General features: G+C 46.3%; 1 protein-coding gene across 3 annotated transcripts; it reads left to right on the plus strand.

Moving 5' to 3' along the window:
• Positions 1 to 5,392: 5,392 nt before the first annotated feature.
• AMZ2 (archaelysin family metallopeptidase 2) lies at positions 5,393 to 13,872 on the plus strand. Of its 3 annotated transcripts, none has more exons than XM_034641220.1 (9): positions 5,393 to 5,533; positions 6,066 to 6,160; positions 6,481 to 6,570; positions 7,114 to 7,396; positions 7,720 to 7,893; positions 7,993 to 8,121; positions 10,776 to 10,939; positions 12,181 to 12,357; positions 13,298 to 13,872. In XM_034641220.1, the coding sequence occupies exons 4-9, from the start codon at positions 7,114 to 7,116 to the stop codon at positions 13,451 to 13,453; spliced, it is 1,083 nt and encodes a 360-aa protein (XP_034497111.1). In that variant the 5' UTR covers positions 5,393 to 5,533; positions 6,066 to 6,160; positions 6,481 to 6,570; the 3' UTR covers positions 13,454 to 13,872. The 3 variants fall into 3 exon arrangements, with proteins under 3 accessions (XP_034497111.1, XP_034497110.1, XP_034497112.1); XM_034641219.1 differs by having other exon boundaries at positions 5,467 to 5,618; XM_034641221.1 differs by lacking the exon at positions 5,393 to 5,533 and adding an exon at positions 5,702 to 5,923.
• The last annotated feature ends 229 nt before the right edge of the window (positions 13,873 to 14,101 follow it).

Here is a 14,101-nt window from a genome sequence, read left to right on the forward strand (position 1 = left end):
CTGTGACCCTCAATGACTTACTTGTTTCTACTTCCTGACCAATCAGATTTCCATTTCCTCAGAGCAGCTGATATCAGCTAAGGACTAGAGGAAAAGTAAACTGAGCAAATATGAATTCATATTAGCGGGTAAATGACTGAAACCCTCTTAATGTGTTCTCATGTTAAAATGGATTGGTTGTGACACTTGAGAAGCACTGTGGGCAGTAAGTTATAGAGGATGAAAACAAGGGGGTTAAGGATTTAGAAACTGCACAGTCATTAGTGGGACGCTCACCCTGTTTCCAGAACATTGGCAGTCAGTTAGGAAACAATCCTTTTTTTTTTTTTTTTTTGGAAAAAATGGTCGGGTCACAGGTTCAGCTGCTAGGGAATCTCCCCTCAGTGAATCAGCTGGCTGTCTGCCAGCTCACCCTTGAGAACCCCCAGTGGATAATCTGCTTTCATGTACACAAAACCATCAACCAGCTTTGTGTGCCTCATGATGAAAGCTTAACAGATAGCCAAGGATCATCAGATGTTTGTGGAAAGTTCTAACATGAAAGCAAAAGACCCGAACAGAGGAAACAGCAGAACCAAACTTCAAAAGTAGCATAGTTCATATCCACAGAGAGACAAGAGAAGACATTTTACCCATTAAATGAGAAAAGGTGCAAAATAAACATTCAGAGCAAGAAAGAGCATTTGGCTATTAAAGAATAGGGTGTTTGAAAAAAAATACTCAAAAGAAAAGATAGAAGATAGTTGATGAAAACTTCAGAAAATAGTACAAAAAGATGGATGGAAAAATATTAAAGAAAAGATAAGAAAATGAGAGGATCCATTTTGAAAGTCCCACGTCCAGCAAATATGGAGAGAAAGAAATTTCTCAGAATGGAAGGATAAGAGACTGAAAGTGAAGAGCCCACTGAGCAAGCAACAAAATGAATGGGGAAGAAAAGGCTCAGACCGGGTCACATCTTTAAAAAAACTTATAGGGGCACCTGGCTGACTCTGTCAGAAGAGCATGTGACTCTTGGTCTCAGGGTCATGAGTTCAGGCCCCATGTTGGGTGTAGAGATTACTTAAAAAAATAAATATTTTTAAAACATTTATATACTTAAAAACCATACAGTTCTTCAGGACTCTAAGGAGAAAGGGAAGATTCCAAGATCTCCCTAAAAAAAGCAGATAACAAAAGAAGGATTAGGAATCAAAATCATCGAAAGTGAGAAAAAATGGAACAAACCCTTCCCAATGCTGAGGCAAGATGACTTTCAACCTAAAATTCCACAGCAGTCCAGGGAGACTCTCAGTCAAGTATGAGGGTAGACTAGAAACATTTTTAGATAGGCAAGATGTAAAAATATTTATTTCTACGTATCTTTTTTCTTTTCTTTCTTTTTTTTTTTTTAAGATTTTATTTATTTATTTGACAGAGAGAGACAGCCAGCGAGAGAGGGAACACAAGCAGGGGGAGTGGGAGAGAAAGAAGCAGGCTCCCAGTGGAGAAGCCTGATGTGGGGCTCGATCCCAGAACGCCGGGATCACGCCCTGAGCCGAAGGCAGACGCTTAAGGACTGCGCCACCCAGGCGCCCCTCTATGTATCTTTAATTCTAAAAGGGTCTAGGGCAGGTGCTACTACAACCAAAGGAGTAAACCAAGAAGGAGGAAGACACAGAATTTAGGAGAAACGATCCAACAGAGAAGAGTTCCGTTGCAGTCCCAGGGTGATAGCCACACAGCAGGCCCCGGGAGGACCAGTTCAGAGCGGAGCAGAGGACGGGGAACTGCAGAAGGAAGGCTCCCGGAAAACAAAAACAAACAACTGACGTGTTAGTCTATGCAGAAAATACTGACAAGTGTGTAACAGAGATGATGAAGCATTTTTTTTTAACGATAAAGAATTAGATTAGAGGAGGCCGGTAAATGGAGTTTTCATAATTTAAAAAAGAAAATCAAGTAACAGAAATAAAATGATGATTAACTCCAGGTGAAAATAAGGAGTTCTACAAGAAAGCAAGCCCAGGGGGGCCTGGGGGGTTCAGTCAGTTAAGCGTTGGACCCTTGATTTTGGCTCAGGTCATGATCTCAGGGTCGTGAGATCAAGCCCTGCATGGACGCTACACTCATCGCGGAGTCTGCTTGTCCCTCTCCTTCTGCTCCCCCACCTTAAATAAATAAATAAATAAATAAATAAATAAATAAATAAATAAAATCTTTTTAAAAAGAAAAGGAAGAAAGCACGGTCGTAGTACACTGCCTGGCTCTGTAGTCAACAGTGAGTAATTATTGTAGTGGAAGCCTTGACTACAGAGTCAATACAAAGTTGTGGGATGACTACATTGGCGGGGAACCGGAGGTGGGCAGTGTGAGGATGACTAAGAGAGGTCAGTCCCCATCTATCACGGCAACAGATCCACAGATATTACCTGAAACCAAGGGATCAAGAAATCTCATTCTATGCATCCCATTCAGAAATACAGACAAAAATACCAGAGAAAACATCTGAGAGCCTCTTGGAAGTTAGCCTATGGGGTGGGGCTGTTATTTTCCATTATAACCCTCTCAGTATGATTTGGCTTTTAAAAATGTACTTGGAATATTTTCATATATTTAGTAATTTTTAAAGAAAATCAGAGAACTAGGAGAACGAACGACAGATTGGTTGCTAATCTAAGTGGATCTCTAGTGGAATCTCCGTGAGTAAAATTCAGAGACTGTAGGGAAATGGTGGGGGGGGCAGGGTGAAGAGGTACAATTATCATATGAGTTCCTACTGGTGTGTTTTCATTGTATTGTGGTTATTTATGAAACTGTACTTGGGTTTGGAAAATATATGCTAAATATTTAGGAGTAAAGAGACATCGCGTCTGCAAATTACTCTCAAATGGTTTGGAGAAAAATTACATATAAATATATTTTGCATATTACATATATTCTTTTTATTCTAAAAATAAAGCTTAACGAACATGGGGTACTAAATTTTTTAAACAGTAAGTATTAAATACTTTGAAACTGTACAGAAATATGGTATCCTTCTAAAACTTGGGGGCAACCACAAAGTTTTTTCTTTTATCCAGGAAGTGAATTTAAATAGTTTTTTTTTTTGTTTTTTGTTTTTTGTTTTTTTTAAAGATTTTATTTATTTATTTATTTGACAGAGATAGAGACAGCCAGCGAGAGAGGGAACACAAGCAGGGGGAGAGGAAGAAGCAGGCTCACAGCAGAGGAGCCCGATGCGGGGCTCGATCCCATAACGCTGGGATCACGCCCTGAGCCCGAAGGCAGACCCCCAACCGCTGTGCCACCCAGGCGCCCCGAATTTAAATAGTTTAAATGAAAAAAAAAATTCTTATTAATGAATACATGAGTTGAATGAAAAGCCATCTGGTATGTTCCAGATACCTTGAATGAAAGTCTTTACCTTTAAGTATCTCACAGTTTAGAAAGGGAAACACTGAGGAACTAAGCTATGATTATTGTGATAAGGACAACCATAGCAGTGTGCACAAAGCAATGAACATGGCAGAGGAGGGAGTTTTTTTGTGTTGCAGAGTTAGGGGTATAGGGAGAGCTCTACGGAAGAGGTGAGCACTGAGCTCAATGAAGTTTCTCAGGATGTCAGAAGGCCACTGGACCAAAAGGTAAAATGTCCAAAGTAACTCATTTGATTCCTAAAACTACAGAAGTTCTGTGCTATTTTTATCTCTGTTGTACAAACCAGGGAAGAGATGCATAAGGTTAAAATGCTGGCCACATGCTAATGAACAGGGGTTCCAGGGTTCAAACCCAGACCGTCATCTTAGTCCCTGTGCTGCACTGACTGACTCTTGAGATGTCTGGAGATAGGCATTCAGTCAAAACACACGACGTCCAAGAAAGCCAAGAAGTACGTCAGGCACAGTGGGAGTGATGCGTTGATGTTCTCAGTTTAAACTTTGGGACCAGGCTTGATATGAATGCATTTTACTAAAGAATGGGTTCAGGTAAGGGTGGAAATGGGCACTGAGGTCAAAGAATGAATTTGGCCATTTCAAGATCCAGGGGGAGTAAACAAAGGACAGACCGAGGTGATCACTGGAGTTAAAAAGATGAGACATTTATGAAGTTATGGTCCTCTAAGGAGAAACAACAAGAGGATAAGGGTGGAGAAGATAATCATCAGACAGGGCTGAAATCATCAAGAAAATGTGTGTGGCCTTCCTGGAGAGTGAGGACTATTAGGATGAAGAAAAATCAGAGTATGGCAAAAATGGCCTGAACTTCAAAAGAATAGAGGTTGCTTTTTCATAGTAGGACAAGGGCTTGGAAATGAAAACCGGGGCTCAGGAGTATTTTTGAGTGAAGGTTGGGAAGGAAAAAGTGATGTTCAGGGAAGAAAGTTGAGTGTCCCTTAAGGTGAGGTCTTGGGAAGAGAACTTGTGGGAAAAGGTGGGGGTGTAAAGAAACAGGCGTATAGTGGACTAGGGTTTTGGGGGGATTCTTTTGTAGGAAGCTGCTGAGTCAGATGGAGTGGAGAGCATGGGGGTGAACCTAGGTAAGAATGAACTGAGCTGGATAGGAAGTGAGGGGCGGATGGGCTTGTTTGGCGGCCTGCTGGAGACCCATACCCTTGAAGGGAGAGGGGATGACGATTAAGTCGCGATTTATCCTGGGCAGTGCAAGGTGGCATTAGCCAGCCTGACCACCTACTATGTCCTAACGTCTGCTGGGCACCGGGCTGCATGAAGGGGCTGTACAGGGGTGGCCAGGGGATCCTCTGCTTTCATATACCACTTCCCAGTGCTGAAAGGGCTTTAGGGATCAGAGCTGGCTCCTTTCATCTTCCCCAGGACCAGAGAGGTTAACCAGCCGACCCAAGGCCACACAGCTAGTTCAGTCCTAACGCCCGCCCGCGCCTTTCTTCTCTCGGGCACACGCATTTCGGCCTTTCCAGCACAGCGAGGCGGCACCGAGGGATGTGTCCCCGGGTGGAGAGAAACCCCCGCGGGCGTCGCCCGGCGGGGCCCCCGCCTCCGCGCCGCCCCCCTCCGCGCGCTCCCTGCGCTTGGCGGTTGCGGCCGCGCCCGGGCCGCTGCAGGCGCTGCTGCCAAGAAGGGAAAGTCCAGCGGGTGACGGCCGCGGGGCGCGTGCCCGGGCTGTACGTCACCCTGCGGTCACGGCAGACTTATTTTGGACCCGGCTGGTTACATTAGTCACGCCGAGGGTGCTCCTCAAACCCGCGGCCCACTGCGCACCTTCGGCGCAGCCACTGGTCCCTCCAGGGGTCCCGCGGGGACCAGGGGGCAGAATGGGACCGTGGGGACTGACTTCGACTCCTCGCGACCCGCTCGCCACCCTCCCCCGCTCGCGGAGACTAAGACCGCGACGGCCGCTCTAACTAGGGTTCTGGACCCGCCCGAGAGCCGCGCGCTACGGGGCGTGGCGTGCGGCGCGGGGGCGTGGCACGGGAGTGGCGCGCGCGAAGGGGCGGGGCGGGGCGCGACGGAGCGACGGAGCGGCGGAGCGGAGCGTGGCGCGATGGGGCGTGGCGTTGAGCCGGCGAGAGGGGGTGGGGAACGCGGGACGGCGCAGGGCGCGACGTGGGGGCGCGCCGGGGCCGCCGCAGGAGGCGGGCGGTGTCCCGGCCTGGCGGGGTGAGGGCAGTGCGGTGGAGCCGACAGATCCGGGCCGTGGCCTCCCGGGTTGGGGGCTTGGTTGGAGAGGATGGGGACGGTGTGGGCGGGGCCGCCGCGGCGGAAGCAGGGGAGGACGGCGGGGGCGGGGGCCTCTCCCGGGAGCAAGGCCCTTTGAGGAGGCTTCCTCCGGGCGGAAAGACGAAGCGAGACTCCCCGGGGGATCCCCCACTCCACCCCAACCAGGGAGCGGGTCGCGGTTGCACGGGCCCCGGCCCAAGATGCGGGTTGCTATAGCAACCAGCGGGGGTGGCCAACTTGTCCAGGTTTGCCCAGGATGTGCTGGTTTTAGTACTGCAGGCGTCCTGCGCGCTTAAGTGATCGTTTTCTGCCTCTCGCGGTTCCACCCAGAGTGGACCTGACAGGCTGGCGGAAGGCCGATCTTTCACACTGCCTTTTTAATATTAGGGTTGAAGGCGCCCCGCACAGCACTCTCCTGACCAGGCCCAGGCATGCCCGTCCTTGTAAGGCAAAAACTTCGATGGGAGTCTACCTCCCTAAAGGTAGGTAGGATACAGGAGGGCACATTTTGCTTGATAGTTTGTCCTGTAGGAGAAGTGAACTGTCAGCCAGCCCAGTTGGAAACAATGAGGACGATCTTATGCACGTATCAGAGCTCTGACAATGATGACCTCCGTTTGGGAATTGCATCCTCGCTCTGGAACCTCAGGATTCTGATGTCCAGCCAGAACAGGCATTAGCTTCAATTTTCCCGTCAGTTGTCAATCATTAAACTGGAAAAAAAAAAATCTAGAGAATTGGGAAATAAGATAGGCTCCAGAGAGTGAAGTCCAATTTTTTTTTCCTTTTCTAACTCAAAAAGCCTCGTGGTGGAACAGCTGTTTGACGCATTCAGAAGAAAGAATGAGAGCCCTGTGGAGGAACGCGATGTGAATGGAAGAGACCTGTCATTGTGAGTCTGGCTTTTGATTAGTCACCTGATGTCCTCCCCAGGGTGACATGACTTTGAGGCAATAAACTTCAGTGGCTGAGGTCTATTACCAGCCTGCAGTTAAATTACAGAAATGGCAGCACTTACATCAGTTCTCTTTTTGTGTGGTCTGGAACATCTTTGAGTCACCTTGGAAAAGATGAGTATTTTTCACGTGGCCCGAATGAGTCAGTTCATAATATTGTTACCCCAAGGACAGAAGGAAATAGGAAATCAGGTCAGTCATTCTCTTACAGTTTTTATAACGGGAGCAGGTTCCATAGGAGAAGGAGGAGTGAACTTTTTGATTTTTCTTTTTACTTTTTTAGATACCGTCCCCAAGAAATTGATTGGAAGTGGGGAAGAAACACAGTTGTTTGGTACAAATAATAGTTAAAAAAAAAAAACACAACAATAGTTTTTCTATTCTAGGGAGAAATTAGAGATGTATGTGGAGGATAGGCAGATTAAAGTCACCAGAGTGGATATGCATTGTATATTTGATTACTTGTGCTTTCCTGGTAGATGCAAACAGTACAGCACTCTGAACAGACTCTAAAAACAGCTCTCATCTCAAAGAACCCAACGCTTGTGTCACAGTACGAGAAGTTAGATGCTGGTGAAAGGCGTTTGCTGAACAAAGCCTTCAAGCCAGACAATGATCTGTTTGGACCCATTACCTTGCATTCGGAATCAGACTGGATCATCTCCCATCCTGAGGTTCCCCAAGACTTCGAGCAGTTTTTCAGTGATCCTTCTAGAAAGGCCCCATCTCCAGAGAAACGCAGTGTCTATATACAGTGCATTGGTATGCATTGGTAACATGCTGGATTTGGGTTGGTTTGTAGCAGGGCTATTGCCAGGGATAGCCTAGGCTGCTGATCTCATTCAAGTGGGCAGTGTTATGATCATTTTTTTACATTCATTACAGTGGTGGAAGTTTTGTACCCAAATGCCTTGAAAGGGGACATTTTGTTTCTTTGTAATTCATCCTCACATCAATGAGTGATAAAGGTTTATTGAAAATCTAGAGTGAGTTTGCTTCTAATTTCAGATTTCTAATTATAGATGGAGGTAAAGACTGAATGTTTGATCATCTTCAGTCTGTCTTACATTTTTTCCATCTTCTAGGCTCTCTAGGAAACACCAGAATTATCAGCGAAGAATATATTAAGTGGCTCAAGGGCTACTGTGAAGCATTTTTCTATGGCTTGACAGTGAAACTCCTAGAACCGGTTCCTGTCTCTGTAACGAGGTGTTCCTTTAGAATCAATGATAACACACACAACCTACAAATTCATGCAGGTGAATTAAACAACTGTACAATTTGAATTGAGTAAAGGAGATATTAGATACTTGTATGGATATATGTATCTCACACGTGCATTTTTTTTTTTCAAATAGGACACATCCTGAGGTTCTTAAAAAAGAAGAAACCTAGAGATGCCTTCTGTATTGTGGGAGTAACAATGATTGATCTTTACCCACGAGACTCCTGGAATTTTGTCTTTGGACAGGCCTCTTTGACAGATGGTATTCCTTTTTGACACTGTTGGTAGAAATTTCTTGAACTTGAGAGTATTTGAAACTGTTGATAAAGGGAAGAAATTTCCAACCAGGTATCATTTTGGTAGTTAGGCTGTAATATTTCAGGTGCACCGTGCTGTGCTCAGGAAGTAGTATGCTGTGGGTGGCTTCTGGTGATCTGGGTTCCTCCCCAGCCAGCCGTTCACTACCTACGTGCTTTTGCGGCCAATGATACCTAGTTCAGAGGGTCGTTTTGGGGTAGTTTACCTAAGAGTGCTGATACATAAAAAGTGTGTCTGTAAGCCTGGCATCTACATAGGGGTTCAGCACAACAGATGGTAAATGTCAGTAGTTCAGGGGCAAGGTGAATTAAAGACGTTAAGGATGTTTGTACTAGCATTAGCATAAAGGAAAATCTTGCTAATTGTTTTTCAGTTCTTTTCATAGTTCTGTTGTCTAGATAGAGTCACCATAGGCCGATTTACAAGTGTGCAAGCTCCTTAGTTATCCTGTGTCTCGTGACGTTTTGTTATTTTACTTTTATAAAAAGTCGACTTCAGTTTTCGAGTTGAGATATAGTAAACTTGACTCATTAGAAATTCTGCATGGTAATACTCGGGTAGGAAAGGATCTGGAAGCAAATCCTTTTTTTGCCTCATTTTTTTCTTTCTTTTTGTCCTCTCCACTGTTCCCCTCACCCCTCCATTTTTGCTGTAACTTCTCTACCCCCGTCCCCTAGGATCTGACAGGTTTGAAGGGGAATGTCCAATGCACTAGGGGAGTGGTCGTCTATTAGCGGTCTGGGGATGGGGAGTAGGTACCCGGACTGTGCTTTCGGAGTACCAGTTCATGGCCGTCCAGGTGTCTCCGGGCTTGTTGTAGGTGGGCCCTTTCTTTAACTAATGTTTCTTTCTATTAGACATCTCCCTCTCTGACACATTCATTAGAGGTGGGGGCCCAGGGCAACATAGAGCCTCTTCTTCCCCCTACTCCTTCATTGGTGACTTCTCCATTTACATTCCTAGAGCGCCCCCCCCCCAATCAACACACTCACTCTCTTGGAGACTCTGGCCACTGCTATCTTTCTGATTTTTGTAAGAGCTATTTTTCTATCAGAAGTAAACTTTTTTTTAGAAAAAGATTTTATTTGAGAGACAGAGAGGGAGAACACAAGCTGGGGGGTTAGGGAGAGGGAGAAGCAGAGTCCCCACTGAGCAGGGAGCCCCACATGGGGGCTCGATCCCAGGACCCTGAGATCGTGACCTGAGCTCAAGGCAGATGCTTAACTGACCACACAGGTGCCCTTATCAGAAATAAGCTTCTATGAGCTAAATTTTTATCTCCCCTTTTATAGTTAACCTGACAGTAATGGAAACATTAAAAAAACGTTGAAAGAGTTGGACGTTGCTAGCTACTCTTATCTTATGCACTTTTGAGGTGGTCAGGAGGTATTTTCCTAAAATGTTTCTACTTTAAGCACCCTCGCCTTTTTTAGTGAGTTTCTTAAATATTGCATGGCCTAAGAGAAGGTGTAAGCTAGCAGCACTGATCTGCCATGCAGTGAGATAATATCTTACTACGTGTGACTGTACTCCAAGTTTACAAAGATGGGGATTTTAAAATGGAGAAATATTTAATTACTAAAGAAAATAATCTTCCATCTGTAGGATTATTAGAAGGAAAAAACGTTCTTGCTAAAGGTATTGTAGGGAAATATGCCCACACTTGCTTGGCCAGAGGATAGAGGAGGTCAGCTGTGACATGAGATTTCGTTTTTTTCTTAACTTTCAGAATGCTCTCTCTCTCTCTAAATATCAAATACCAGGCGACACTTCAAAGGTTGGGGTGAGGAGCCTTCTCTTTGGATCAAGTTAGATCGGACAAACTTAGAATGAATTCGTTTCTTTAACCAAAAAAAAAAAAAAACCTGATTACTTTCAAATAACAACGGAAAGAGGCATAAATAAAAATGACGATGTAAACAAGTCCCATTCTAAAGCCATGCCCTTTAGAATGCGTGGTGCAGCAAACCCTGTTCTCTGTGCGTGCAGGGCTGGTGGAGAGACACTTCAGTGTGACAGGAAGTCAGTTACAAGGCTGTTTATTCTGGTCATCCGAGGGCAGCCACATAGCAGAGCTGTGCTCTGAGTGGGGGGCGGAGGCGGAAGGAGGTTCTGTGGGAAGGCATGGTCTCCCACACGGTCTCCAAGCATCAGGACCGTGCAGGAGCCCTCGCTCACCCGTAGGGCCTAGAGGTCTGTGTATTGTGTTCTTAAAGAGTAAAGTCATGGGTGCGTGGTGTGTGTGTCACCATTTTTCCTCGCTCCTCTTGGAGGCCTCGATTTGGACTACTCCTTGAGAAAAAAAGACTAATTTGGGGGGGGCGGATAAAATTCCAGAACTTTCAACTTCTCAAGAATTTGATCTCAAGACCATTGAGTCTTACAGGGCAGGGCAGTGTGGCTTGCAGAAGAAGATTTTGATAGGGAAATCTGGGGCAAAAGCCCTCCTTTGTCTTGGCCAACCTTAAGCATATTAGACCGTGAACGCATTAGCACAGATTTGCACCCAATGACTAGATGCCCAAACAGGCTCTCTTTTTTGGTTTTTCACTCAGGAATCTTACCCCCGTTCTGTTGTTGCTTGTCCTCCTTTTCCAGGTGTGGGGATATTCAGCTTTGCCAGGTATGGCAGTGATTTTTATAGCTCACGCTATGAAGGCAGAGTGAACAAGCCGCAGAGAGTATCTTCAAGTGACTATTCCATTTTTGATAACTATTATATTCCTGAAGTGACCAGTGTTTTGCTGCTTCGTTCCTGTAAGGTGAGTCGTTTAAAAAAGAAAGAAAGAGAGAAAAAAATGCAACAGGAATATTTTTGAAAGAGCTCTTCATTCCCTAAATTGTATCTCAACAGTCCGTAAGGTCATATTATAAATGAGTTTGTATCACTCGTATACTTTTGGTGGATATTGTCTGACTGAAGTTATCAATAAAAACAATTAAAGTGGATACCTTAATACTGAAATGTACAGTATACGTGCTGGCTTTCTGTCCCGTTAGTGACACACAGCTTTGGCTGTTGTACCCACATCCTCACCACTAGTTTAATTCCAGAATTCTGCTATGAGTAAGGTAACCGACTCTTTGAAGCTGTTGTGGTCATCAGGTAAAGTGGCTCGTGGAGGCCTCCGTGCTCAGGCGTCTTAAGAACGGCTTCCTCTTGGGCTCTGAGCCCCCTTCTGCTGCGGTTAGTTCTACTCACGGCTCCTGGTACCTCCCCAACCCCTGCTCTTTGGAAAGCCCGTCTCCTGATTCTCCCCCCATCTCCCTAGCCAGAGACATAGGCTTTTCCTGCCGCTCGGAGGTTCTGCTTTCCTAAGTACCCCTTCCTAGGGTGTGAAGGCTGCAGGGTTTTTGGAGTGTGTACCCCACATCAGCATCACCCCGTGTGCTCACTAACATGCAGATTGAGCCCCCTTCCTCCCAAACCCACTGACTCGGCATCTGTGGGGGAAGGGTCCCGGAATCTGAATCCTAACAAGCATCCCACCGGTCTGGAGCCACGGCTGTCAACCAGGGGCCATTTTGCCACCCGGGGACTTGTGGCAGTGTCTAGAGCCCTTTCTGGTTGTTGCAGTTGGGCAGGGCGTCTTACTGGCGTCTCGTGGGTAGACGCTGGAGGTGGTGCATCCTGCAGTGCACAGGACGGCGCTGTCCGCCCCCCATCGCCACCCCCACCCAAAGCATCCTGCAGTGCACAGGACAGCGGTGTCCGCGCCCCCCCCCACCGTGCTTACGCAGGGAGTGATCCCACCCAACATTTCAAATGGATCAAGGCTGAGAACCCCTGCTCCAGGGGAAGTAATTAAGTATAGGAAGGAAGGTGGTAAGACATTTAGGGAATGAAGGATTAAGTCTTTGGGCAGATTGAAGTTTTGGTGATGACGGCAAGGGAGTTGATTCCTATAAATTTGTTTCTTTGAAAAGCAAAAAAAAAAAAAAAAAAAGCTCTAACTCTTTGATGATGGTGGCGCTCTAAAGCCTTGCTGTGAATGTCTTGCAGACTTTAACCCATGAGATCGGACACATATTTGGACTTCGACACTGCCAGTGGCTTGCATGCCTCATGCAAGGCTCCAACCACTTGGAGGAAGCGGACCGGCGCCCCCTCAACCTTTGCCCTATCTGTCTGCGCAAGCTGCAGTGCGCCGTAGGCTTCAGCATAATAGAGAGATACCAAGTAAGTGAGGGGAAGAAAGAAAACGGGGGGAAGTGGTTATATAAGTAGCAAACTACGTTTTCTATTAGGCCCTACTCTGGAGCTATAATTTATCGGAGGAAATTAGTGCAAAGATAAGCAGGAAGCTGTGGTTTAAAAAAAAGAAAACACTCAAAGAAATCTCCTCTTAAAAACTACTTTGCCTCAGGGCCTTATACTTGCAGCTCAGTGAGAAATGGTGGAGGAGGTCTCTGGTCCCCTTCGCTCAGGGCCGGAGACCTTGACCCGGGAGAGCAGGCTGCTTGTTGGTATGCCTGGTGGAGTTCGTCTGTTTTGAAACCATAAGTGTATGTGGAGATGCTTCATCTATCCAAATACGGGACAGGGGTGTGCTGCGCACTCAGAGGAAAGGATGAGTTTCTTTAAGAAGGAAGAGGGCAAGTGTGTAACCTTGTTCCGTGTGGGCATGTCCGTGTGTCCACGCGTGCCCACAAACGTGTCCGTATCCATCACGTACCTCCTCGTGGGTGTGACTTCTCACGCAGGGATCTTTACATACGTGTGTCTGCCTACACCTTTGTGCACACTTCCATAGGGACCCACGTTCACATCAGCTCGAAAGCACTTGCCCAGTGCCCTGTGGCGCATTGGGCATGTTGAGAGAAGCATAATCCTCACATCCAGAAAAACCTGTGAGGATTCGTGTGTTTCTCTTTCATCTTTTCTCCTGTGCACACTTCTGACCATCAGTTGTAATCGTAGCGTGTGTATTTTTGGTAACTGCTCCTTCACCCAGTCTGCGTTGTTCCATACTCACAAACATCTTTATCAGATGGAATATCTTACCGGGTACTAGAAGTCACCGATTGAGATCATGTGATTTAGAAGCCAGCCTGTTTCTCCTGCCCAAACTGGTTTGTCCTGACTCGTTAACATGTGAATCTGGATTTCGGTTTTCAAGGCGCTGGTGAGGTGGATTGACGACGAGACTGTTCACACCCCCGGAGTCAGCACAGAACACAGTCGGGAGCATGATGTGAATTTACCCAAACCCGTGGAAGCCTTTAAGGAGTGGAAGGAGTGGATAATAAAATGCCTTGCTGTTGTCCAAAAATAAGGACCTTCACATAGGAGTAATGACAGTAAACACCTGCACATTATGCTTTCATCTGGATGCTGTACTATGTTAGAATAAACTCTACTGACTCTGCCCTGTGCCAAGTAACAGAATGGACCGTTCTTTAAAGCACCTGAACTCTGAAATGAGGCTTATTTGGAAAGCTGGAAACTATAAACCCTCTCTCTTCTGTCTTAGTAGCCTGGTCCGTGGTAGTGAGCCCATCATTTCCATTCTTGAAATATGTTTATGTCTCACAAGAGAGCCAGGATGAGCAGATAAGTAAGTAAATATTATAAAATCGCTGTATATGTCCCCAGAAAGGATTTCCAAGGAACATCATTTCCAGGGGGTGGTTTTTGGTTCACTTTTTAGAAGAGGTGCCCCGCCTCCTGTAGACCCAGGCAAGTCACCTCCTCCGCTTACATCCCTCATCTGGGGACTCTCCTTTCCAGGGGGGCTGCCTGGTCTTCCTTTTATTGGCTGGTAGTCCCCGAATGTGAACTAACAGGACTTGTACAACAGATGCAGTGTTTGTGAAGGATCTTGCACACAACTTGTTACACCGGGCCTTATGTTGGTGAGTGTTGCGCTCTTCCTATAGGCTTCGAGCAGAGTATCATTCACACCTTGCATTGTAAAGTGTCC

The sequence above is a fragment of the Ailuropoda melanoleuca genome, chromosome 13 (assembly GCF_002007445.2).
Source record: "Ailuropoda melanoleuca isolate Jingjing chromosome 13, ASM200744v2, whole genome shotgun sequence".
In the NCBI taxonomy this organism is placed as follows: Eukaryota; Metazoa; Chordata; class Mammalia; order Carnivora; family Ursidae; genus Ailuropoda; species Ailuropoda melanoleuca.

Excerpts from the sequence above, each read along its gene's own strand:
- AMZ2 (XM_034641220.1), top strand. The coding sequence starts at position 7,114 with ATGCAAACAGTACAGCACTCTGAACAGACTCTAAAAACAGCTCTCATC. Across the intron at positions 7,397-7,719 it reads TGTCTATATACAGTGCATTG|GCTCTCTAGGAAACACCAGA; the intron begins GTATGCATTGGT and ends TCCATCTTCTAG. Across the intron at positions 8,122-10,775 it reads ACAGGCCTCTTTGACAGATG|GTGTGGGGATATTCAGCTTT; the intron begins GTATTCCTTTTT and ends CTCCTTTTCCAG.